The 27,265-nt window shown below is 34.6% G+C and overlaps 4 protein-coding genes across 6 annotated transcripts; 3 read left to right on the forward strand and 1 right to left on the reverse strand.

The window, feature by feature from the left end:
• Nucleotides 1-4,491: 4,491 nt before the first annotated feature.
• Nucleotides 4,492-10,683, forward strand: LOC140969427 (pentatricopeptide repeat-containing protein At4g35850, mitochondrial). The gene is made up of 13 exons (XM_073430775.1): nucleotides 4,492-4,674; nucleotides 4,813-4,948; nucleotides 5,042-5,204; nucleotides 5,398-5,463; nucleotides 5,576-5,673; nucleotides 6,028-6,145; nucleotides 6,266-6,475; nucleotides 7,365-7,441; nucleotides 8,925-9,018; nucleotides 9,378-9,443; nucleotides 9,519-9,596; nucleotides 9,685-9,786; nucleotides 10,341-10,683. The coding sequence occupies exons 1-13, from the start codon at nucleotides 4,650-4,652 to the stop codon at nucleotides 10,434-10,436; spliced, it is 1,329 nt and encodes a 442-aa protein (XP_073286876.1). The 5' UTR covers nucleotides 4,492-4,649; the 3' UTR covers nucleotides 10,437-10,683.
• A 3,529-nt stretch (nucleotides 10,684-14,212) lies between these two features.
• On the forward strand, nucleotides 14,213-19,837 carry LOC140969431 (pre-rRNA-processing protein ESF2-like). Its single transcript, XM_073430782.1, has 8 exons — nucleotides 14,213-14,462; nucleotides 14,697-14,760; nucleotides 15,017-15,084; nucleotides 15,940-16,029; nucleotides 16,120-16,250; nucleotides 16,411-16,518; nucleotides 16,610-18,971; nucleotides 19,599-19,837. Exons 1-7 carry the CDS (start codon nucleotides 14,213-14,215, stop codon nucleotides 16,625-16,627), a joined length of 729 nt encoding a protein of 242 aa, XP_073286883.1. The 3' UTR covers nucleotides 16,628-18,971; nucleotides 19,599-19,837.
• A 260-nt stretch (nucleotides 19,838-20,097) lies between these two features.
• Nucleotides 20,098-23,913, forward strand: LOC140969430 (uncharacterized). Of its 3 annotated transcripts, none has more exons than XM_073430781.1 (5): nucleotides 20,098-20,958; nucleotides 22,625-22,661; nucleotides 22,766-23,002; nucleotides 23,104-23,151; nucleotides 23,259-23,595. In XM_073430781.1, the coding sequence occupies exons 1-5, from the start codon at nucleotides 20,657-20,659 to the stop codon at nucleotides 23,355-23,357; spliced, it is 723 nt and encodes a 240-aa protein (XP_073286882.1). In that variant the 5' UTR covers nucleotides 20,098-20,656; the 3' UTR covers nucleotides 23,358-23,595. The 3 variants fall into 3 exon arrangements, with proteins under 3 accessions (XP_073286882.1, XP_073286881.1, XP_073286880.1); XM_073430780.1 differs by having other exon boundaries at nucleotides 20,242-20,844; nucleotides 23,249-23,913; XM_073430779.1 differs by having other exon boundaries at nucleotides 20,294-20,958; nucleotides 23,249-23,913.
• A 266-nt stretch (nucleotides 23,914-24,179) lies between these two features.
• On the reverse strand, nucleotides 24,180-27,017 carry LOC140969429 (glycerol-3-phosphate dehydrogenase [NAD(+)]-like). The gene is made up of 10 exons (XM_073430777.1): nucleotides 26,649-27,017; nucleotides 26,410-26,486; nucleotides 26,242-26,314; nucleotides 25,940-26,157; nucleotides 25,754-25,861; nucleotides 25,601-25,664; nucleotides 25,470-25,507; nucleotides 25,258-25,378; nucleotides 25,050-25,153; nucleotides 24,180-24,427 (listed from the first exon to the last, which is right to left on the reverse strand). Exons 1-10 carry the CDS (start codon nucleotides 26,956-26,958, stop codon nucleotides 24,245-24,247), a joined length of 1,296 nt encoding a protein of 431 aa, XP_073286878.1. The 5' UTR covers nucleotides 26,959-27,017; the 3' UTR covers nucleotides 24,180-24,244.
• Between the last annotated feature and the right edge of the window lie 248 nt (nucleotides 27,018-27,265).

The raw sequence follows: 27,265 nt of genomic DNA on the forward strand, positions 1-27,265 counted from the left end.
CTGATCATGATTCCACATTGTTCTGGTTTCATATTTTTAGCAATCGAAATCGACCCGTAAGTCCATGGTTATGGTTTTGGAGCCGAAACTGATAAAATGTTTCAATTTTGGTTTTTGAGACAAGATTCTGATTTCATTTGCAAAAAGTGTATTTTTAGAGTAGGTCTGTTGTGATACGGTCTCACGAATCTTTATCTGTAAAATGGGTCAATCTTATCGATATTCACAATAAAAAAATACTCTTAGTATAAAAAATAATACTTTTTCATGGATGACCCAAATAAGAGATCTGTCTCACAAAATATGACCCGTGAGACCGTCTCACATAAGTTTTTGTCGTATTTTTATTAGTTTTTCACTCTTTTTACTTCCATGACAACCCAAGAAACTTTGTTAGCAAATTCAAGTCAAAGATATACTTTGTTTTTCTTTTAAATAATAAATTTCACACTTAACTAAGAGCCCAGCCATTTGACTTAGTTATTGTAAATTGTTTTAAGTTTTTACTTTTTAGAGGCTACAAACTCTAATACCATTTTTTAAAATAATTTTTTTTAAAGCTTTTGGATACAAGAAGTTGTACAAAAAAATAAAAAGACAAAAGAGAATTTAAAAAAAAAATCAAGTAACCCAAAACAAAAACAAAAACAAAAACAAAAACAAAAACAAAAACAAAAAAAGTTAGATTTAAAAAAACAAAAAAAAGGAGAAAAATTAGATTGGAGGATAAATTTGGGCATGAGGAATCGAGGATTAACATTGAAGTTATTTCGATTATTTTAAATAAATTTTATACATTCGTAGCATATTTAGGGATTATATTTAACTTATCTTATTTTTAGATATTAAACGATTGTACATTAGCATTCATCATAATGTATTAATCTTTCAAACTTTTATTTCTCACAAAAACTAATTAATGGAAAAAAAGAAACATTCAAATTCTTTTAAATTTTTTTATGACGATGAAACCCGCGACCACTACGTTTTTGTATCCATTGAGTAAACTCGCAGACCAACACAGTATCATGCAAATCTCGTTAGTCAAATAAACCACACTGACTCAACATTGTACGACATGTTCGTCTGATAAAATATTGGTTTCAAATTCATAACCATTTATCAAACTTTCACTCTGACAAATCTTACACCACCAGCTCAAGGAAAGAAAAATCGATTTTAGCAAGTTAAGAAGGCATCTTAATTTGAATCATTTCGAGGACTAAAATAATCAGCAAACTAAAAAATAAAACATAATACGCAAAGGGGATGCTAGATACATTTTACCCAATATTGTAACAAATTATATATAAATATTTTTTTTGTCATTTTAATTATGAGATGGAGCTTTTATTTTGCTATATTTTTAATAAGATTAGCCTGAGAAAGTGATAATTTAATAAATATTTATGGTGTATTTTTTCTCAATCACATGTAAAAATTTGAGACATACCTAGCTAAATATGAACATTGTTACGATTTAATTGTTATATAAAACTACGAAAAATTGTAGGGAAAATATTTATAATCATTTGGTCACAGTTTGTAATTTGTACATATAGTCAGTGAATTTTTGAATTTCAAGGAAGAGCGTGAGATATGATAATTTTAAGTAAGCTATAAATTTAATAAAATATTTTTTTTACGATATTTTTTTATTAAATAAAAAAGGAGTCGTAAGTGTATTTTTTGTAAATTCAGTAATGAAATCACACTTTATATAATAAGTATCATAAAAACTCTTGTGAAACGATCTCACGGATCAATTTCGTGGGTCGAANGTTTTTGTAAATTCAGTAATGAAATCACACTTCATATAATAAGTATCACAAAAACTCTTGTGAAACGATCTCACAGATCAATTCCGTGGGTCGAATCTCTTATTTGGGTCATCCATAAAAAAATATTATTTTTTATGCTAAGAGTATTACTTTTTATTGTGAATATCGGTAGGGTTGACCCGTCTCAAAGATAAAGATTCATGAGACCATCTCACAAGAGACATACTCAATAAATATATATATAGATATGTTTTGGTTTCGCAAAATAAAAAATAATATGTTCCAGATAATGTATAATATTAAAATCTCTCCTTTCTTGTCCACAAAATGTTAACGAATTTATTGATGTATTTATTACTATTTTGTGATATGGTCTCACGGATTGTTACTGTGAGACGAGTCAACTCTATCTATATTTATTATGTAATATTTTTAACATGAAAATAATATCTTTTTTGATCTAAATAAGAGATTTTTCTTGTAAAATTAATTTATGAGACGGTGTCACGAAAATTTATGTATTTTTATTACACAACCTCTTCAAGCAATGAATGCAATCAACAACCAAATAACCTTTTCCCTTCTAATAACCACTTCCCTTACTCGCATACAAATTGCAAGAATGTGCCATTAAATTATTCAAGAGTTAAAACTCACTTTCGAGTTCTCTTTTCACCCCCAACAATGGCTTCCTCGAGCAGCAGTAGTACTGGTTCTGTTAAACTCTCTTACGAGAGGCTGAAACAAGACGACGATTTCGGCCTGGGGGAGAAGGTGATCGGGAGGTACTTGAGAAGCTCGTCCCACCACAGGTTCTTCAGAAAGGTTCACGTCAGGAGGAGATTGAAAGTGAAGATACCGAGCTCGAGGAGGTTCTTGAGCAGGAAAGCTAGGGTTCTCATGGCTGCATGGCTGAATATGTACAGGAGATTGAAGGACAGTCGAGCCCATTTTGGCGACATCTTTGCTGGGAACTATCTGTTCATGCAGGTCACTCCGATCCAACCCCGTTGAAGTTTTCTGCTGATTATCGTAATAAACCTTTTTGTTTATCGCCAGGATCAAAGAGTTGATGGGTTTTCGTCCACTAGGTATTCTCTTCCCTGCTTAGATCTCGATGTTTCAAAATTTTAATAATACGATTATTGCTCCCCGGGCCATGAAATGGAAATATGTATCAATTTGATGTTTTAATCTGTTTCTGTTATTCTTCCTCTCATTACTCTATTACCTCATATATTTTAATTTGGCATTTTCTACGACGTAATCGAAAAAAATAAATATAAGTTTGTTTGTTCTTGCAAGTGTATGTATAGCTTTAAATTGGATTTGAATTTGGGGAGGATTTCAAAAATGAATTTGAAATGACTAAATTGACGAATAACATAAGATATTTCAAATCCTTCTATTAGAACCAAATGGATACAATGGATTTAAGACTTGAATTCGAAATCAAATCCATTCAAATCATTCTCTCCAAACTCAACCTTATATATATTACACGTTCTCCTAGTTAAGAATTGAAATGGTGCGTTGAATGAAAAGCTTGATGATGAATGTAATCTGCAACAAATTGATGATCGGAAAAATAATGTTTATTCGTGTAACGGATCAAAATACGCCAGTAGTTGAAGTGCTGTTGCATAATAATGGAAAGATGGATGGGGTACTTCAATTTTTTTAACCATTCAATTTCATAATTGGACGCCATTAAAAAATTCATAGAAGAAAGTGAACAATTAACGACGGCAGATGGAGTAAGAGAATGACCATTTATGAATGAAAGATGTGTGAATCTAGCTATTAATAATGTCTTAGATTACCTCCGTCCCAAACACATTTTCTTTTTTCATCGGTCTTAAATATATAATCGAATATCTATATTTAATATTATTTTCTCTATGTTGGATTTGACACTTGGGTTATACCATTTGTGAAATATTTCTCACTATATATAAAATTATTTTTAGAAAACAATGGCTAAATTGAGCGCAAGGCTGGATGATGGACAAAACATTTCTTTAACAAGTCTTCTTCTTGTATATTTCCATTGAATTACTTATTTTTACTTACTTACACAATGATTTGTATGATCTTTATATATAACTATAGTGGCCTATCGCTATTCGCTTGCTTCTTCCTAAGAAAAATTTCGTGTTTTGGTCTTGTAAATTAGATTATGTCTTATTTTTTTTATCAATATTTGTCAAAGTGTTGACGTGATGTTATGAAATAATGATATTTTTAATTCAAAAAAAGTGAATATAACATTAAAAGATATTTAATTGTGCTGACCCTACGTCATCACTAAAAAAAAAAAACAAAAGCCAAAAGATGATCTAACTTATATTACTAAACCAAACCACAAAATAGAAACAAGAAATGGTAGCTTTAATACAAATTGTCAAATCAATTAATCAAATATCTATTACTATCTATTAATAATCTCTCTGATAGAGACAAAAAAGTTGGTTTGTTTTTTTATTTTTCAATTTTGTCTTTATTTTATAACACAATTACATTTTTGTTTTTATTTTTTTTTAAATTTCAAAAAAAAAAATTTTTGAAATTTTTTTTTAATTACGAATATTCAAATAATATTTTAGTCCGTCGATAATTTATCAAATATCAATTTAATTTCTCGATAATTATAAAAGTCAAATATCAATTTAATTCCTCGCTAATTATAAAAAAAAATATCTAGTTTGTCATGAAGTGCACCAAGTTTCCAAACATGACCCCTGTGACGTGGCCACGTGTACGTCTTCTCCACAATCTCTAGGTTTTTGTTAATTCCCCCTTTACTCGAGGTTAGCTTGAAAAAACCAGACTACAGAATTACGTCAATTTACGAGTGCTGCGTTTATAATGCAGATTCTGCGAATACTCTCAGGTACTCTGCGGACATACCTTCTGTTGTTATGCAAAATATTTAGTAGTTTAGCTCGTTTACGTGTTTATTTGCAATTTAGTGCTTGAGTTTTGTGTTTTTGTTTCTCGGTGTGTTGCTATGCATTTTTCATTTATACAGGAAATCGTCGAGCAGTAATTCGAGCCATAGGCCGTAGAAATTTCTGTGCTCCTTCGGAAGAGTATTTAAAAAGAAATTATGCTGCCAATGAGGCGGAATATAACACAGTCATTGGCTCTCTCGTTTCTCAGCGAAGGTGTAGTGCTTCTTTGCTGTTTTTGCTAACATAACTATGCTGGTTTTTGTTTTTGATGAGATGGCCTGATGTATTGTGAATTGAAAAAAATAGGCATTATTTGTTGAGGGATGTGTACGATGACATGATGCTTGATGGGGTGAAGCCAGAGAGGGATACATTTCACTCACTTATAGTCGGGACTATGAAAGGGGCTCGCTTGCAAGATGCATTCTTTTTCCGTGATGAAATGAAGTTCATGGGTTTGGTTCCAGATGTATGTATTTTCTTGATATGTTTTTGATGTTTTGTTGATAATGCAGTGCATCTGTATAGCCTTGGTCATGAATTGTGACAAACAACACCAATTTGGCGTGTGATTTTGATAGTCGGTCGATTGACCCTATCACCCAGACAGTTATTCTCAATTACTTAAATGAAACAGTAAGATATGTTCGTTTTCTACCCAGGTTTTTTTGTACAACTACTTGATCTCGACGTGCGGAAAGTGCAAGAATCCGGATCAGGCTATTCGGGTATTGTTCATCTTTGGCTTGCTATCTTTTGTTCCCTTTTGCTAATAGTTCAGTTATAGTGTTTGAAAATTAATCGTGTTATTTTTTCGACATCTTTTATATCCGTCTGAAGCTCCTAGATGAAATGAAGAGATCTGAATTAAAACCTACAGGGCAAACTTACATATGTTTGCTTCATGCTTGTGCGGCTGGTGGTCAATTAGATAAAGTGTAAGTTAATTTTTCACTCTCTTTACGTCTGTGTTAATGCCTGAACTTTGTATTTGTGGTTGATTAATGTTTTTATAGTTTGCCATCCCGGGTTTCATTGCAGCAAAGCATATGTATTACGATTGACGCAACAACACCCATCTATTTTATTTTTTATGTGCCCTATTATATCCTAACAAATTCTAACCGTGTCTTTTCTTTCATTATTTTGGGTATTTTAACTTCTCATCATGATCGATATTTTACTCCTTTCTTTGTATGTTGACCCACAAATGTTGATCAGTCCAACCTATGATTCTCCATATCTTAAATGCACACGCTAATTGTTTCAGTATCACCTTTTCTGTGTTGCAGATATGCAATTGTTAGAGACATGACAGCTTCTGGTCTCGGCTTGAACCAATTTTGCTATGCTGGAATAATAAATGCATACAAGAACAGGAAACCTTTGACTGATGATACAGGCTCCAAAGTAATTATCAAATACATTTGTTTAACTGCATTGAATTTGATTCTTGCTATTCTTAGCTACTTTCGATTTCACAAATAAGATCTTTTTGGTAATACTCATATCCTTTTATTTCTGGAAAAGATTATCGAGCTTGTTGAGCAGTCCAAAGGATGGTCCTCAGTTGATCAAACAAAACTAAGTGCCCAAAATGTAATGATGGGTATATCTGAAGAAGAATTGTACGGTCTCCCTACATCTGAATATGTTCATCGCCGCGGTGGATTCATTTTCAGGGAGTTGACTGTATACCATGTTGCATTCCATGCTTGTGCTGATCTTATGGATGTTGAGGTACTACGTGAATGACTAAATGATTCAGTTAGCATCACACACTGTAGTTTATTACATTTATGTGTTCTTCTATTCAGTAATTTCTTCTTTCTTCGCACTGTATTTATAAACATCTGTGCATTGCTTTTTTATTGTAGTTTTTGTGGTCTTCTAGATTTAGAGGGAAGAGAAACTACAGCAGCATTTGTTCCTAGATTGCATCTGATGGGTTTCCCATGTGTTTGACCTAAATTTTACTCGCCCATTGTTGTCTTATGTATCCAATTTATATATTTTCATGTATTTTCCCCATTCCCCTAATATCTGATAGTCGAGTAAAGATTGTTGAGGCCAATTTGCAATGGAGCACTACTTGGTGCTTTGTGTTTGTGGATGCTTCTACTTGCACTCTCTTGTTTGCAATTAACTTTCATCCACCCCTTTACCTGGTCATTTTTGTTGCGCTTGATTTTGACTGCACCATCTTAGTTTAAGATCTTTTTTGTCACAAAGCAATCATTTCAATCTGCTGAGAAAGTTATACGTCCATGTTTCTTATTTTAGTATTTATTTTTGGTTGAGACTCGGAAAAGGAAATATTAATGATTTATAGCAAGGAACTGAAGTCTGAAAGTATGACATATTTCACGCTGTTCATGAGTGCATTAACTGTTGCACTATCAACACATGAGCTCCCTCGAAGCAATACAGGGTAAAATGTAATTCATCTAAACTATTTCCTTCATCTATCTTAAGCAATTCCTTATCCTTTTAAGCTTAAGAATACATAATCAATGCTTTGGTCCTCACTTATATATGCCTCTGGTCTGAAATATGCAACTGGTTAGTGATACAGAGCAGCACAAAATCTTCACTTACAATTTAGTTTTACTAATTTGTATCTTGTCAGGCCACAGATAGACTCTTGGCGATCCTTGAAAAAGATGGAAAAACCCCAGATGTATTCATTTTGCTGCAAGTTATGAGGTGATTTGCTGTTTGGCTGGTCATTTCTTGTGATACCTAGCCTCACAATTTCGATATATGTTAATGCCTTGACACAGATGTTCCGGCTTTTTCTTTGTGAAGGACATCAAGTATTTGTGGGCCTTTACTTTCCACTCAACTCTTGGCCAAGTATAATAGTAGATATAGCAATTTATAGCACCCTCCTGGTAAAACTGCAAGTAGTACCTGTTCCATTGTTCTTTGGTAGTTATGCACCATTCGTTACCGAGTTGGCCATTTGTGTTAATATTATGTAAATGTCCTTTCTAAAGTTGTCTTAATAACAATTCAAATGGACTTTCGGATCTGAAATGTTAATTTTCAAAAATATCAGCGTCAGGAGAGCATTGTTATAAAAGGCGAGCGCCTGGCTGCGCCTAGGCGACAGGTGCACCTGTTGCGCCTGGGTCATAACCCAGGCGCATGACATTAAACAAGCGCGCGCCTGAGGTGCGCCTCGGCCCAGGCGCGCCTCTGCAGAAAAGCGCGCGCCTGTGCGCTATTTTATTATATGATGTGATTCAAGATATATAACTCAAGCCCAATAACAAACAAAAGCCCTGGTTCTGTTCGTCTCAATCTATTCTAGTGTGCTTCATGCCCTTATCATCTCTGCTAGTTTGTTTCTTCAAAAACTGTGAGTATTTAAGAGTTGGCTTTGTGCCTTGTGGATTACAATATAGGATTTATTGTATATGGATCATACAGACTAGTTTGCATCTTCAAAAACTGTGAGTATTTAAGAGTTGACTTTGTGGATTTCAGTATAGGATTTATTGTATATGGAGTTCGGACTTTGGACGTGATTAGGAAAAGAATTCCTGTGAGTTGCTTGATGTCTTACTGTTGCTGTGATTAGGAAAATAATTCTTGTCTTACTGTTGTTGTAGTTTACTTTAATTATTAGGATCATTTACAAATTAAAAGCCAAACACAGTGTCTCAAGTCTGTTACTGTTGCTTGGTTTCAAGATTGGTTTTTTACTTTATTACTTTCATTTTCTCGGATGATTGGAGTTTGTTATTTTGTTATGAATTATGCTACATTATCTGCTAATGAATATTTATTTATATTATTATTTTTTATCTTTGTCAAAGTATTTAATTTAAATTGTATAAAATATTTTATATATGTTGAATTTTAAAATTTATGTCAAATGCGCTTCACTTCGATAAAGCGTGCGTTTCGCCTTGCACCTCAGGCCCCAAGACACCCTTGCGCTTTAGTGCGCCTTGCGCCCCAAATAACTATGCAGGAGAGTTACCATTAATGAACTTTTGGGTTAATATTCGTATTAACTTGGCCGTTTAAGTGAGGGAACTTTAGTGGATTCTTACTGCCAATTCTCGATAGAAAAAAGTGTGAGCATTATTATTTTTCTATTCTAGGGATGGTGGCAACTGCTGCCTTGACTTATTAGCGCACTGATTTTGATAATTTTGATTTGAACTTTCTCGTGTAGGTGCTATCTTCATGCTGGCCACATAGACCGGGGTGTGAAAGTATTTGAAGACTACAAGAACGCAAAAAAACCACCCATAATTGAACTTTACGTGGTAGGTTCAGAGACAAGTAGAAGCACCTCTTGCTGACTTAGTTGACGTGTATCAATTAGCTCACCCAACTTTAAGAACAGAAACAATCATAAATGATTACAAAAATCACCATGTTTTGCATTTGATTATTGTTGATGGCTCTCAGAAGTCTGAGTCGTGCTTCTATAAAATCAACAACTTTGTAGAGCCTTGTGTTATCTTGTTGTTTTGGAAACTTAGGTTTGTTTAGCCGCATGTAAACCATTTGATTTCGAGTAGTTTATCAAGCCTGTTAGACTTCACTCTACCATGGTGATGTTATGACTTCCATCTTTTAATTAGTCCCATTGAATTTGATCAATTGTTGTTACTGGTGGTAGACACTTGCAGAAGGGGCAATGGTCGGTTATACTCCAAGGGGCATGCAGATTGCGCAAGACACATTGGTATACAACAGTTTGCATAGTGCATTCGATCAATCACTTGGTAACTATTTATGAAACTGCTATTTGGTGTTTCAGGTTGCCATGAACTCTAGGAATTACTTCTTGAATACTAAAATGGCAAATGATCTCCTCCTCCTTGCTGCCGGTGAAAAGGTATCACATAGTGGTTTGTGTTGGTTTGGCATGTAATCTTCAATCCCTACCGTTAAGGCCCTTTAACCGTGTTTGTACTTGTCTGCAGACCGGTGGGTATACGACTGCAAACTTACTATGGGATATGGCTCAAGCGCTCAAAATCAACCTCTCACTTCCCGCTGTTGAAGCTTATTACTTTGGTTTGAAAGTGAGTTCTCAATTTTTCATAATTGATATCACATTTTCTACTAAACCTTTTAGTGAATACCTGATTGCATTGCTACTCCTAAAAAAGTCACAAGAGCACGAAACGCTTTCTGTAAAATCGATAGTTTTAAAAACCCTATGGTTTTAAATAATGAGCATGAATCCACCGACATTAGACCTTGGGTTTTGTCATTTATTTCCTATATATTTTAAAACATATATAAAACAAGAATACAGCACGCGTGGCTTAAAATGCTTTTACTTTACGTAAAGGTTTCGTGCTTCACGGTCATTTAAAGGGATTATTCAACGCCTCAAAATCTTATGATCTTCACATCTTTCTTATGATTTGTTCGACCCTATCCATTTGTGGTTGTGGTGAAAAGGTTTTAAGTATATTTGCACGAACATTATATTGCATCAAATGAAAAAAAATGATTTATAGTCGTTGTATCAATCCTTGATATATTACTGTAAGGCTAGGATCGAACTAACCCTTTCTTACAGCTACTGAATTATATATGTCTTATCCCTTTAATATTTTTCGAATTTCAGGAACGACAGATACCCGAGGATGATCCACGACTGCTGAATGTTTCCAAAACGCTGGACAGTTTACGATTTAGAACTGGAGGTGGCGCGGGACGATAGATGGCTGATACTTATTTTAATTTCTTGCATTTGTAGTTTTTAGGGAAAAAAATGTTCACTCTTGTTGCTCATATTTCCCCTTCGGCTGCCTCTGTTTACGGGGAAAAATAGTATAAAATTCCTTTTCTTTTCGGAATAGAACATCATCTACAAGATAAACCCCTCAAATATGCATGTCAGAGCATGGAAGAAGGACGAGTCTTGTTTTGAAATAAATCTGAAATTACAAAAGTAATTAGATGCTTAATTTTAAATAGCATGATAAATGGTATTTTGTAAATAATTTTGATTTATATTACAATAGTATATATATATTTTTTATATTAAAATAATGATAGAAATATATTTTTACTATGGTTGACTTGTTTTTTATTCCGTCAAATCACAGAAAGTTTGAATTGTTTTTATAAAACAATAATAAAAAATTTTAAAAAATGTCAATATGCTTTGATGTAAATACACCACATCTGTCAGAAAGTTAGAAAAAATGTAAAAGATTATGTTTTTTTTAGATATGATTAAATTTATAAATTGTGAATAAGAAAAAATCAGAATTGAGCAATGTTTAAAAATAAAAATTATAAATAAATAATATTTGATAAATAAATAATTATAATACAAATTTTGTATAATAATTATTTTTGTGATAATTTAATTAAATTAAATTAAATTAATATTATTACATAATCTTGATTTGAAAACCACTTGAAACTGATTTTGAATAAAATATGTTGGACTTTAGGTCAATTTGTACAGCGAAAAGCCCCGACCACGGGCCTTGGATTCATTCACAGAATCTCTCATATCCCAAGCTTCCGCTCAACCTCGACCGCTGCGACAGCTTACCAGCCGCCAACCTCCTGTTGTTCTCCAAAAGAATCGTGTTTATTTGATAATCAAGTTATGCTGCGTTCTAGACATTCATTCACCTCAACCTTGTCAATCTTACGATAATTGATCATTAGCCAGCTGCACCATCCAAACTATATCTTTTTATATATATGGTATTGATGTATGACATTCGAATTATATTTTTTAAGCCTTTTGTTCGTAATGGGAAAAAAAATAGGTATTAGCGACGGTTTTTAAGCACCGTAGCTAAGTTACCAAAATAGGTATCAGCGACGGTTTTTAAAGCCGTTGCTACAATTAGCGACGGTTTGTAAAGCCGTCGCTAACTTAGCGACTGTTTTCGCTAAACTTAGCGACGGTTTTTACACCCGTCGCTAAAATTACCGACGAGTTTTTAAAACCTGTCGCTAAAATGGTTGCAAGTTTGTAAATAGCAACGGTTTTAACAAAAACCGTCGCTAAATGTAGCGACAGCTTAAGTGAAACCGTCGCCGATTTAGATAGGCGACAGTTTTATCAAACAATTAGCGACGGGTTTAAAACCCGTCGCTAAAATTGTTGCAAGTTTGTAAATAGCAACGGTTTTAACAAAACCGTCGCTAAATGTAGCGACGGCTTAAGTGACACCGTCTCCGATTTAGATCGGCGACAGTTTTTATTAATCCGTCGCTAATAGCGACGGATTGATAAAAACGTCACACGCTGTCTATAAATTTTTGCGTTTTCGGCCAATTTTTCTCCATAATACTTCACTCACATCGCGACGGCTATAAATTTTCGCGTTTTCGGTCGATTTTTCTCCACAACACTTCACTCACATCTGCGCGCGATAAAAATCCTCTCTCTTGGACGATTTTTGTTTTGATTTAGGGTACGTTTTTTTTGCTTCAATTCTTGATAAATTTCTGAATGTTGGTTAAAATCATAAGTTTTGTTAGCTTGTAGTGCAGGTCGCGATCGTTTTTCAGCTGAATTTTTGGCGCGTGCACAAGGTTCCGACGTCTTCTACATTGATATTGTAAGTTTTTTTTTTTTTTTTTAGATTTATACGTAATTTAATTTGTTTGTATTACATATTACTTAGAAATTAAATAATATACATTAAATGTTTCATTTGTTATTAAAATATTATATAATTTAATTTATATAATTAAATTGTCAACATTGAAGTTATTACATATATTAGTTTTTTTAATTATTGAGTAAATGATGGTGATAAAATAAAATAAAATTTTATTTCAGTTGTTTTTTCATATATTATTTACAAATTTGATGGGGTTGAGAAAATTAATTTAATCATTCTAATTTATGGTTTAAAAATATTTTACGTTATAGTAACAACAAAATTAAACTATCGTTAAATAAAAAACTAAATATTATTTCAATTGTTTTTTCATAGATTATTTATAAAACTAAATTTTTTTTATTAAATTATAAAATAATTTTTTTTTTAAAAAAACAATTAGCGAGGTTTTTAAATAAATGCTTAATTTATGGGGAAAAATAGTATAAAATTCCTTTTTTTTTTGGAATAGAACATCATCTACAAGGTAAACCCCTCAAATATGCATTTCAGAGCATGGAAGAACGATGAGTCTTGTTTTGAAATAAATATGAAATTACAAAAGTAATTAGATGCTTAATTTTAAATAGCATGATAAATGGTATTTTGTAAATAATTTTGATTTATATTACAATAGTATATATATATTTTATATTAAAATAATGATATGAATATATATATACTATTATATTAAGTGTGAGTAAATGATAATATCTACCAAGAGAGAACACCAATTTTTTTTCCAATTTTACCCTTATATGATATTAATATTACATTTTTGGTTTTTGCTTTTTTTGTTTTAATTTCAACACACTTTTATTTTTATTTCAACAATTCAAATATCAATTTAGTCCCTCCATAATTTGTCAAATTTCACTTTAGTCCATCGATAATAATAAAAAGATTGAACACACACGCATCGCGTGTGCATAGTAACTAGTTTTTACTATGGTTGGCTTGTTTTTTATTCCGACAAATCACAGAAAGTTTGAATTGTTTTTATAAAACGATAATGAAAAAGTTTAAAAAATGTCAATAGGCTTTGATGTACATACACCACACCTGTCTTCCAAGTTAGAAAGAATGTAAAAGAATATGTTTTTTAGATATTATTAAATTTATAAATCGTGAATAAGAAAAAATCAGAATTGAACAATGTTTAAAAATAAAAATTATAAATAAATAATATTTGATAAATAAATAATTATAATAAAAATTTTTTATAATAATTATTTTTGTGAAAATTTAATTAAATTAAACAAATACTATTACATGATCTTCATTTAAAAACCACTTGAAACTGATTTTTGAATAAATATGTTGGGCTTTAGGTCAATTTGAACAACGAAAAGCCCAGCCACGGGCCTTGGATTCATTCACAAAGTCTCTCATATCCCAAGCTTCCCCTCAACCTCGGCTGCTGCGACAGCTTACCTGCCGCCAGCCTCCTGTAATCAAGCTACTGGAACTACATGCCGCAGATACTGGTACATTTAGTAGTTAATCGATTGCCAGTTTTCCTTCTAATCTGTGATAATAGCTTCGTTGGCGTATTTATAGTTCGATTCAAACTTGTTGTCAACTGAATTCTATGAAGATTTTTGGATCTGTTGGCTTTAACTTCTTTAACCTTCATATTTTTTTTTAAAAAAAATAAGTTTTTGTTTTTAAATCTGGCGAATTGCATTCAATTTACTCAATTCTTTATTTGTAATTTAAACCTATTTCACAAGTGTATGACTTGAACTTTAATGGAGTCATCATGGATTTTGATTCACCTTTTACTTATGTGCAATTTTTAGCTATGTGTGGATCAAGTTGAAGCATTTTGATTGCAGAAGTCTAGTTAGATTTGGATAGGATGACAGTAGAAGAACCAGTGGTAGCCGGAACAAGTTGTCAAACTGAGGATGACAAAAGCTCGAATATATTGATTAAGAAGGAAAAACTGAAAAACAAAAGGAAGAAGAGCTTGATGAGGGAAGCTGAAAAAGCTGACAAGCGAGGAGTTTGCTATTTAAGTAGAATACCTCCTCATATGGACCCTTTGAAGCTTCGCCAGATTCTTTCTGAGTATGGAGAAATTCAAAGAATATATCTTTCGCCTGAAGGTGAAGCATTAAGTTTTCCTAATGAAATGAAATGGGTTGAGTTTTTAGTTGATTCAAGAGGGAGGTTTTGGGCTAGATGTTTAGTTAACTTTTTGTAACGATAACATTTTGTATCAAATGGAGTATTTTTCAGTTAATAAAATGATATGCTTGTCAAGCTCGGTGTGCTTTATACACATAAAAAGGTCTTCTAATTTTTTTTTTTAACCAGACTTATGTTGTTACTTTTTGCAGATCCTGCTGCACAAGTCCGTCGTAAAAAGTATGGTGGATTCCGAGGACAAGAATTCTCAGAAGGGTATGTTTAATGCCTCAAATGTCTGTGTAGTCCGCCCTTGTATCTTCAGCATCCTTGCTAGTAACATTGATTGTTACAAATAAGTGCTATTAGTTACTTTGGATTTGCTTGTGATTGAATTTTTAGTGTTCAAAATTCAATCTCAAAGAGGATGCTCTTTGCTTTTTGTTTTTTGTTTCATTTTCTGCTCTTCATTTCTCCGTTTGACACGTAGCCTATAAAACCGGTAAAATTGATATGCCTTTTCTTGATGCAGGTGGGTTGAGTTCACTGAGAAAGGCGTTGCGAAGAGAATAGCAAAGATGTTAAATGGCGAACAAATTGGTATGTTGAACTGAATAGTTTGTTTGCATCTCTTTTAAACTATGTTGCATAGATACGGGGATTGTATTGAATACGATACAGATATGGCGATATGAATTTTTTTGAAAATATAAGACACGATACGACTGACATACGATAATTATTAAAATATATTTAAATATTATATATATTTATTTATATAATTTAGTATTAAAAATTAAAAATTTTAGAGATAGAAAGCCATAAGGAACAATGTTGAAGTGAGCGAAGTCATGATTTATCATGGATGAGAAACAACCATAGCCAAATGACACTAAAGGTGTCATTAAACTTTTTTTTAAAAAAAAAACATAGTGGGGATTAAAGAAGAAACGCAAAAAAACTGGCCAGGAACTGACGGCGACTTCGGATGCGGCGCGAACTGCGTCAGTAAACTTCAATGGGTAAGAGAGGGGTGATGATTTAACCCCTAAAACTTTTTATTATTTGCAATTTTTCCTAAACATATCCGGAAAACGTATCCAGGTCATGTCCATGACTTATCCTCGCCATGTTCAAGACGTATCCGATTGGTCAAACTTACAAATAGTCGGCGACATGGAATTTTCCGTATTTGACACGTGTATCGACGTATCGTATCCGTGTCCGATACTTAAAAAAAATTAGGAGTATCCGTGCTACATAGCTTTTAAACTTGATCTTTCTCAATTCTATGATATCTGGTTGAGAATGGGATACTGCACCATCACAGTTGTAGCGATACTTGATTTTTTTACATGAAATCATCCGCTGATTATCAAATTTGATGGATTTTGTTAAATATCTTGTATTATGATTATCACTTTAGTGTTTGACACTTTACACATTCTGGTTCAGGTGGCAGGAAAATGTCATCCTTCTATTATGACATTTGGAATATCAAATACTTGAGCAAATTCAAGTGGGATGATCTTACCGAAGAGATAGGTACTCGAATTAGGTTGTTCCATATTTTCTGACGTGTTACAGTCTGTACGTTTGACATGAAGTGAGCTAAGACAACTCAAATGTTTGCAGCAATCAAGAATGCGACTCGAGAGCAGAAACTAGCATTGGAACTCTCCGCTGCTAAACGAGAGCGGGACTTTTACCTATCAAAAGTCGACCAGGCTAATACCTTAAGTAAAATTGAAGAACGACTAAAAAAGGTGGATTTAGTTGTAAATTTGTGTTTGGGCTCCAATATATGATCTAACTTTATGTTGATTGAGCGATGTATCATGTGTAATATTCCATCATCTTAACAGAACTCAATTGAGTTTTCTTATTCGAATTAACTACTGCTTACTTTATTGTTTGCTGATGCAGAAACATAAAGTCCAAATGATACCTAAAGTGAAACGCAACTTCCCTCAGAAAAAACCAGTTGTTACTGAAACTGGAGAGACCAAGGAGTTTAGGGATATCCTAGCAGGAGTAAGTATCTCTGTCAGATTTATGCTCCCTCATGAAATCATCATGAAATCAAGCTATCGTTATTTTAAGATCTGCTGTGCACTTCTTTCAGGTTTTTGGTGGTTCTTAACGATCATATTTACCCAGTTTTGCCGTTGCTTGCTACTTCTGATCACCTTCGATCCAAGTTTTGGCTTTGCAGCCACTTTTCATTGCAACTTAGCGGTGGCGTGCTTGAAATTCAACTATTGTTATGATGAGATGGTATCTTTAACGAATGATAATGTAAAACATTCTGCAATCTGAATAATAGCAACCAAAATGTGCGTTCAAATTTCTCACATAACATAAGAAGCATGTTCGGCTGAATATAAAAGTTGATCGCACTGTAGATTTTACAAAGTAGTTTTGGTGTTTGAATTTGCCTGAACCACATGCACTATCCAGAATCCATAGTTCTACACTAGTGTGTGGATTTGTGAATGCCTGAGATAAAGCACATTAATCAGTTCAATGCATTCATTAACCTCGCTTTGTTAGTCATCCAATGATTGAAACCAGGCACAATCCTCAACTCCACTTGACCACAAATGAAAATACATCCATCCGAAAAACTAGCTGAACACTTTGAAAACAAGTTGTTCTCCAAAAGAATCGTGTTTATTTGATAATCAAGTTATGCTGCGTTCTAGACATTCATTCACCTCAACCTTGTCAATCATACGATAATTGATCTGCACTATCCAAACTATATCTTACTATATTTACGGTATTGATATATGACATTCGAATTATATTTTTTAAGCCTTTTGTTCCTGTACTCACTTCTACAGAGTAAAAGACATGTTTGTGTTGCTTCAAGACATCAACCTAAAAACAATGAAATTTTAGGACTATAAGCATAAAAAAAATACAAAAAAAAAATACAATAAAATATTTTTTTAATCTTAGTAATCTGTTATTGGGATAGTTATTTGAATTTCTACGGTTTTTTTTCCCCCGGAAGAGATTGGAATTATTACTTAATGGCCAATGGCCTGAAACTTGTGCACGAAGCGAACTCGCACTTCAAACACGCGACTCTGAACTGTGTGTCGCATCCTAAATCTTCCGAAACCCTGATCAGCAAAATCTCGCCGTCCTCAATTTTACTGACGGATTGATTCAGCAGAAATACCACTTCAAACATGTCGGCGTCTGGGTTCCAAAGATTTCCCAGAAATCAATTGAATTCAAGAGGTAGAATTATCAATTATCTTCACAAAGGGCAAACTCAACTACCAACGCCATTGGTGCTGACTCAAGTCCCCCAAATCACCAAACCCATTGATCAGTTCTCCTTCTTCGATCGCCTTATGACGGAAGATATAAAAGGTACTCGGTTTAGTGATTCAAGTTTCTACCCGGGTTTCTCTTTTGAATTCTTTCTCAAACATGGTTCTACAACCGTCCCATTTCGATCGGAGATCGATAATGTCACTGATGATGATGAAGATTCCCGTACCATTAGGGCTGATAGTGTGAAGAAGAAGAGGAAGAAGAAGATGAACAAGCACAAGTTGAGGAAACTGAGAAAGCGTTTGAGGAGGAAGACGTAGTTTTGATTATTATGCATTAGGTTTATTCAACAGGTGAGCCTCTGCAGCTTTTGTTGATTCTTTTTCAAGGGAAAAGGATTGCATTTCTCCTATTTCTTCAATTAATTATGACATGATTGGCGAAGAGCATTACATTTTGCGATGAAGAAAGTAATTGCTGGTTCTGGGCTGGTAGTTGAATGTACGAATGGCTGGTTAATAATATTTGAATAGTCTTCGTTCTTTTAAGTTCTTATTATAAAATACTTATCGGTAATTTCCCCGGTCGAGTCACGATCGAATCGATGATGATGTTATTGCATATGTTCCTGAGTTCCAAATCTAACCAGCTGGTTTGAATTGGGTCATGAATGATCAATTTGGTCATATTCAATTGTTTAGATGCACTTTTTTGTTCATCCGTGTGGGAAAGCTGATGGGTTTACCAGGAATTCGTTCTTCATTTTATTCTTCATGGATTATTTAATCCAAATTTTCAAACATAGATATCTCCTTGTACCCTAATTCCATTTGTATAATGAAGGGTGAAATAATTCAAGAACAGGATGATGTGATAATTATGCAATTTTTGTGTTCTACTCCTTAAAACTTATGCTGATACATCCTAGTTGGCTGATGGGCTCCGAAGAAATATGCCCTATTGGAAATAGACGTGCACAAGGATGACAAATGGGCTGTAGCACTAACTTTTTTTTTTTATGGTTTCTTTTAGCTGGTTTATGCTTTTGCTTTAACTGCGCATTTTTGTTTTGTCTTTTATGTTTGTTTTCCAACCTGCTGTATGTTGCTCCTGGAATGTATCACGTTTTTGAACTTTGTGATGAAAGGAACATATGCTGATGTTAAAGCTTTTCTACGTCTCAATTGGTTCGACAGGTTCGATTTTCTTTCTTTCTTCTTTTTGTTCTTTTCTTTCTTTCTTTCTTTTTTTTTTTGTATGAAAGTGTGAGCCTTAACTATTTTGCCTGGCCACCTTGAACATGAAAGGTTTGATAAATTATGGAAAATATTAGAAACTGGTGAAAGTGTGAACATCACCTATTCAAGAGGTGAAATGCTCTATAGTTCTGCTGGTTTTGCTAAATTCGCCATGAGAAGAAACATTTGTTCTTCTGTTTGGTTCGCCAATTATATATGCATGCATATACATGTTGCTGATCCATAAGAGGATCATAACACTGTTGTGAATAAGAAACGGAGAAAAGGATTTATTTTAGTTCGAAACACATATTTGATACAGATAACTTCTCAGAGCAATAAAACAAAAGGAAACATTTAAAATAACAATGGAGTAATAAATTTTGTTGACATTTGTTTGTTATAGAATGGTGGTATGACTTTTAGTGAGAGCTGGCTAGCTCCCTTGATACCTACTCTTTCATCAATTATTCTCAATTGATCCGATTAGCACGAGCCATCATCATATCCCATAGACATGGACACCGGAAAATTGGGTCCTTTGCACATGCCTCATGCTTGCTTTGGTTTACTTTTGCTTTGTAGGGAATAATTTGGTTGAAGCTTCAGCATCTGAACCTACCTTTTCTTAATCATACATGCTAAAGATGATGAGAAAGGAAAAGCTGATGGTGGGACACACGAATTCCCCCTCTCCCCTTTCTTTAATCCACCGTAGCGATTTGAATTCGACCACGGTGCAATCGAGGCGGGATCAGCCTTTATCGTGCAACTACATCTGCCCATGAAATCATCTGCTGCTAACAAGATTATATTTTATTGAAGACTGGATGAAATAATCACCAAATCCACTACTCTATAATCATTCTCAACCCCATTCACCTCACTTCAAACCTACCTAGGAAACCGGCATAGCGGTATAGCAGCACAACCTCTCCACTCTTCACATATGGGAATATTTCATAAATGGATTCCCACAAATTTCATTTTGAAAAAATGACTTATTTTTTTATTTTTTATAAACTGTAATATGGTAGGACTGTGTTAACTTTTAATTTTAAAATTTTGTAATGTCGTTTTCGTATTCAGTTGTACGAATGAGTAATCTTTTATCTAAACAGCATTTCCAAAAAAAGAAAATATTTGGAGAAGAAAAGGGTGTTATGCATTCTTAAAAGGGTTGTAATTAGGGATAAAGTGTCCAGAACAGTTGAATGAACTGAGTTGGCCTAATTTGAAAAGTTGAAAATGAAAATCATGTATTTGTCATGAACAAAAAAATCCAAAAAAATGGAAATGTGGGGCAGCGGCAACCAAACCCACAAAGAAAATAAGAACAAGGAGAAGGAATTAGGGGGGGTTTCGCGTCGTTTTCGATTTGTCATACGGACAATAATACAAACATGTTCCATGCGTCATCGAATATCAAAAGATAAAGTGTTTTCCTCTCTCCACATGCACACACTTTCCCTTTCGGTTTCCCCACTTCCATTATTGTTTGGTTTCTCCATCTACACTTTTCCTACGGTTCATTCCCTTTCACCCTTTACTTCTATTGCAACGGTAGCTGTTAAGTGTTAGCTGGAGCTCGTCAAACGGAAAGAAAACCAACCAATTGAAGTGGGATAATATATCGATCGATCATGGGCGGGATGACGTCATCGATGGCAGCGAAGTTCGCTTTCTTTCCGCCTAATCCCCCGTCCTACAAGGTAATGAACGATGAAGGGACGGGTCTGCTGCTGTTGAGCCCGTTTCCGCACAGGGAAAACGTGGAGGTTATGAGGCTGCCTACGCGGCGTGGTACAGAGATCGTGGCCGTTTACGTGAGGTATCCCATGGCTAGTTCTACACTTCTCTATTCTCATGGCAATGCCGCTGATCTGGGGCAGATGTATGAACTTTTTATCGAGCTCAGTATTCACTTGCGTGTCAATTTGATCGGGTAATTTGAGCTTCTCTACTTGTGTCGCTGCTATGTTTTACTTTCGGGTTTGCGATCATGGTCGTTATCTGTGAAGTTTTAGATTTTGTTCTTTCATGTTATTTTTCTATGTTTATGAAGTGGGATTAGCTATATTTCAAATTCTCATTTTGAATCTTTCGGAGTATAGTGGATGTGGTAGTAAGAAAAGTATCTATGATGGTAGATCATTTTTTCGTGGCGTTTGTGACTATGTCATGTAACAATCGACTGCGCTAGATTTGCTATTGTGAACTGTATAGAATAAGCTCGATGAAGTTTCTCGGAGCTGAAAGATGTTTTGGATCAAAGGCTGAATCTTACCGCCGATATCAACTGTGACGAGGCAGACTGATTAAAGTACCCCTTTATTGGACGTTGAAATATAAATATGATGAACTTAATTGAGAAATACACTAATGAAATTAGATATGATGAAAATTTTGGGTAATGCGTCAATCAAGTGATTGTCTGCAGTTCCTGCAATGTGTTGAAGGATGTCTATTTGTTTGCCTATTTTGAATTTCTCTTTTAAATCAAGAGAGTGATGGATCGAGGAAGAAGGTTTTGTTTCAATTTTTATTAGTTGGTGATTGGTGAAAGTAACCTCTAAACATGTGCAAGGCAGTGTCCCTGTTCAATTTTAGTTAATGAAGCTTGGCAACCTCATTGGTGTTATTTAATTAACAATTACTGCATTTTTTTGAAAGCTGGAAGTGGGTTGGAGACATTAATTGGCTTGATAGTGCCAATAAGTACTTACGTATTTATCTTTGAATTTTATTGATGAACTACTCAGCTTCATTGGTTTTAGTGAAGTTGTATGAAACTAAATCGGTATTAAAAATAGCCAATTTTCAGTTTTTCCAAGGTGAGCCTGGTTTTATTGGAAAATCTAAATAACTTATTGTAGTGTCAATTTGCTTGTGTTTCTGGAAAATGATTTGTATATCTAGCTGATGTGAAAACCATAATTGGTTGTGCGTTTAATTATTTATGGTCCAATTGCTTGAAAGCTTAAGTGGTCCAACATTTGATGGCATTTCATCAACAGGTTTGACTATAGTTCCAATTTCATAATTTGTCGTCGTCGTCTTTGATGATGTTAAAGACTCTGGAAATCAAATTGATCCAGATTACCTTTTTAGTGTATTGCCACAATGAGCCTACTCGAAAGCAAATTCTTGAAACATTACACATGCTTTAAGTATTTTCTTCATCATGTTGGGACTTGGGAGTGTGAAATCTTGTTGATAATTGTTAAGACTCTTTACATTTGAGAGAGATACTCCTGAATTGCCCCCATCCTTTTACATTTTCATGGGCTAATTGCATATGAACCCCTGTCGATAGTCTAAAAGGTATAAAACCCCCTAAAAAATATTAAAAGGCTAATATACGTCCATTCTTTAAAAATCAAACATATTTAGCCCCGTGTTTTAAAAAAATCAAGCACATTTACCCAATTTGTAAGGGGTTTTATGCTCGATTTTAAAAACACGGGTTTTACCAAGGGTTTTTCGTTTTTTTTTAACTTTTACAGGGGTGCAGATGCAATTTGCCCATATTTTCATAAATAAGATTTCATGAAAGCTGTTTTTTAAGCTGAAAACAGATCGTATTTGTGATGCTTTTGTAATTTGTTCAGGTATGACTACTCTGGGTATGGCCAGTCATCTGGGAAGGTGTGTATAACGTCATTCAACTTTTTTCAGTTTTGGGATCATACGATGTAGTTTACTTGCCAAACCCCAGAATAAAATCTACAATGTGGTTATCATATTTGTAGCCCAGTGAGCAGAATACTTATGGGGATATTGACGCAGTGTTTAAGTGTCTTGAGGAGAACTATGGAACTAAACAGGAAGATATTATTCTCTATGGTCAATCTGTTGGAAGCGGACCGACTTTGGAACTTGCAACTCGGTTGTCTAGGTTAAGAGCTGTTGTGTTGCATAGTCCTATACTCTCAGGAGTGAGAGTCATGTATCCTGTTAAGCGCACTTACTGGTTTGACATCTACAAAGTACAGTCTCTCTCCTTATCAGCAGTCTTTACTAATCTCTTGGTTGAAAAATTTGTGTGTTGATATTTTTGCTCAATGTTTGTTACTTGGTCATGTTGCAGAACATTGATAAAATCCCTCTCATTAATTGTCCCGTACTTATTATCCATGTAAGAGCTACATTTTCATCAATTGCAATTTTTTTAACGCCAGAGGCTTTATTAGCTTGCAAGTTCACATGATTTAAGCAATATTGCGTGTGTGCAGGGAACCGCTGATGAGGTTGTTGATTTTTCACATGGTAAGCAGCTCTGGGAACTGTGTAAGGAGAAATATGAACCCTTATGGGTTGAAGGAGGAAATCACTGTGATTTAGAACTCTACCCAGAGTACATCAGACATTTGAAGAAGTTTGTGGCAACTGTGGAGAGGTCAACTCCACACAGAATCAGTACTAGGAAAAGCACAGACCTGATTGAGCCATCTAGAAAGAGTACAGATTTATTTGATGCTCCAAGAAAGAGCACTGACAGGAGAGAAAAGCCCAGACACAGTACAGACAAACCCGAGAGATTGAAAATTCATTCAAACAATTGTGACAAGCTGGATAAATTAAGGGCATTCGAAAAGTTGGAAAGGTCGCGCAGAAGCGTTGACTGCATTGAGAAGGCACGGAAAAGTGTCGACCTTCAAGTGGAAAGAGCTCGGAAAAGTGTAGACACGTTGGATAGAATACGCACTGGGTAAATTTTCCCTTGAATTTTGTAAAATTTATGCATTGAATATGGTAACGAGGGGTATAGAAAAATGTGTTTGGGGTTGACTTGTCTTCTGTCTTGTTGATTCCCTGGTTTATGATTTGTTGTTTGTGGGTATATCGTGTAATAACTGGACTTAGTTACAAATTCCTATTCTAATAGGTTTCTTTTTAACCCATTGGAATTTCCCATAGTGATATCTTGGATTTATTTGCTAAACCCATTGGAATTTCGCATAGTGATATCTGGGATCTATTTGCTAAACTCTCTCCAAGTTTTCTGTGGGAACATATTAGAAACCTAGCTGTGGAGTCTAGATGGTGCAACTGAAAAGATTGAAATCTAGCTGTGGAGTCGAATATAGATTTGGATCCATGAGTTGGAGTATATATTTTTCTGCCGTATGGTACAACGATGCGATGGTTTGCAAGTGATACTAGTTGAAGAGCAAAATGTAATATTATAAATTCGAGTATGTAGTGTAAAATTTGTTAGTGCAAAAAGATCAGAAAAATTGAGCAGAGCCTCCAACAATGGAAAAGTTGGGTTTGTGCTCACTGTACTCGACTATGGCTGACGGTGGGAGTTGACCACTGCAAATCTTGTGCACTGTCGAGAACAGAGGGAAAAGCTCTAACCATCCTCGATGATTCAAAACTTCATAAACCTCTTTTGCAGTTGATACACCCTGCATAAATTGGATTGAATTATACAAAATAGGCAAGTAACAAAGAACCATTAACAGAAGTTTTAGCCTTGATACATCGATCTCTCGAGAAAAATAACTCATTGATGTGTTGTGCGAATGAATTAGATATAATAAAGCGCTGCAAAAAGAAGTTTTAGACTGATATGTCGATTCCTCAAGCAAAACAACTCATTGATCATCTTGTGTAAAAGAACTATATATGCCGACTTGCATTCATTGGCTATCCACGAATTTAAATGAGAGTGACTAGCCAAGAATTTTGAATGAGGGGAACGCATTGTGAGTTTTTGGTCAATAAAGACTACGATTTTTATTAATTATCATACAATATTGGTTTTTGGTCCATTGGTGAATCCCGGCTTGAAATTCTCGAATTCAATAAATTTGTATTTAGATGGATTCATTTGTTTTGAAAAAGAATTCAACTCCGGATTTCAGATGGTTTTCATCTTGGATGAATGTGAAATCATAATTCTTATTGAAGAGTGTTTAATTTGATGAAATGCGTTAAAATTATGGATTCGAAGAACTTCATATTCTTTAACCCAAACACACCCTAAATTTATTATTCAACACATTTCATTTGTTAGCTGGGTGGTACCTGTAATTTCTGGCCCTGCAACATCTCTGCTTCAAGCTCATCGAAGGATCTCTTCCCACCATTCCTAGCAAAAGCATCTGCGCACTTCCTATTTCTTCCCCCCACTGCCAATTGAAACACACCAAACTATTGAAGTCTTTGTCTTTACACAAATTCAAAAGGTGAAGTTAGAGCTTCACCAAAACGAAGTCCATAAGAGCCAGCTTACAGCATGTTGTGATTAAATCTGCAACGCCGCAGCTTTCGAAGAATGTACTGTCTTTAACAGAAGGGAAAAGCAGCTTTGAAAGAGCCTTCATTTCTCTCAAACCAATTCTCATTATTGCAGCCTAGTAAATCACCATATAGAAAATTTTTAAGGTGACAGATATCAAGAAACTAACCAAGAAATTAAGCTCAGAAAATTTATGCTTCTTTCACCTTCGTATTGTTTCCCATCTCCAACCCATCCACGAAACCTATTTCACAAATTCAATAATAACCAACTCTCCAGTAGTTACAACGCCATAAAACAACTCACCATTAAGAAAGTTTGAAATGGCAGAATATACCTGCAGCAATAGCCACAACATTTTTCAGTGTTCCACATAGTTCAACTCCTTCCACATCTTGGACCTAATTTTATTTCGACATAAGATTATGTGTGGTTACATTACAACTCTATACATAATTGAATCAAACGACTGTCGAGTAATATCACTAACCGCTGAGACCATGAAGTAAGAGGTGTTGAACAGTTTTACCCATTTCTCCGCAATCTCTTTATCTTTTCTATATCCCACAGTCGCCTCACTAAATTTCTCCACGGCAATCTGCACACACATCGATCTCTGTTGTCAAAAAAGATTTATTAGTTGTGCTAAGCATAAGAGACTGGCTGCCCAAAGGACCTCATTGGCAATATTTGCTCCCATAAGAACACAAGAATTAATCCCGAGCTGTTCAGAGATGAGTGTAGAAATCATGCATGGACCTTCCTTCTTCACTTCCATTCCTTTAATCAGAGAGATTGCTTCCGCGTTATCTCTTATCTTTCCTACTAGCTTTTTGCATATCCCCTCCATGAATTGGTGGGGTGTCACAAATACCAACATGTTGGCATCCCTCACTGGCCAATTTCAAAACACACACACGAATTCACGCCCGTTGTCTTATTTGAATTTATGGTACTAACCAATCAAGATTTGCATACCTGCATTCTCAATATCAGGGTCTGCAACAACATTTTTGCCAAGCTTTATGCCTGGAAGATATTTAACATTCTCCTGTAAAAGAAGGAACAATTTAACTAAGTTGAGGATAAATTCGTACCTGGATAAATTGAGATCCAGTAAGAATAAAAGAACAAGCAACACGTTACATTGGTTTGATTTATAACTTCAGAGAGCTTTTCACCTGTTGGCAATACTTCCTCAAACACCCACATCCTCACTTCATCTGTATACACACCCCGAAATTAGTTAACACAAATCAGAAAACAAATCTAAAATGCTAACAGCTAAATCTATTCCGATTACTGATAAAGAAAATTGTCTAATTATGCTGAAATACGAACATGAACGATCAACAAACGAGGTAAAAGAAAAAAAGTAAGGAAACCGTGAAATGAATTAAGCTTGAGGGTGTTGGACGCAATGAGCTTGGCTGCGACGCTCCCCCAATTCCCACTTCCAACAACCGTGACTCTGGACGGCACCGGCGGCGCTTGACTCCCAGCACCGGCGGCATTGTGATCACTCTCCCCGTCGAGAGGTGTTTTCTGGGTTTCGAGAAACGGAGCCATATACACAAACAGAGAAGAAGGGAAGATGGAATAGGATCGAAAGGAGAAAGGGGAATGCGGAGAAACGGCGGAGCGGAGAGGAATGGAGAAGAGGGAAAATAGGAGAGGCGAAGAATTAAATGGCATTCGGTGGGCAGAGAAGACAATACAGCACACATATCGTTAGTATCAATGCAGGGTTGATGTTAAATTTGGCGATCTGTTCTATATAAATAATTACAATCTGTTATACATTAATTTCAACACCAACGGCTTTTCATCCCACGTGGACTTTTTTATTTTCATTATTTATATTTATTTATTTTTGTGAAGTTGGTGAAAATTCTCTAATCAAAACATTTCTTTGGGTTCACTCCCTACCACAAAATTGTGGTACTATGTCATACAAATTTTGGTACACTTCATGTGGAAATGTGTTACTAAAAAAGTACTC

Source organism: Primulina huaijiensis, unplaced genomic scaffold, assembly GCF_012295235.1.
Source record: "Primulina huaijiensis isolate GDHJ02 unplaced genomic scaffold, ASM1229523v2 scaffold4153, whole genome shotgun sequence".
NCBI classification, from domain to species: domain Eukaryota; kingdom Viridiplantae; phylum Streptophyta; class Magnoliopsida; order Lamiales; family Gesneriaceae; genus Primulina; species Primulina huaijiensis.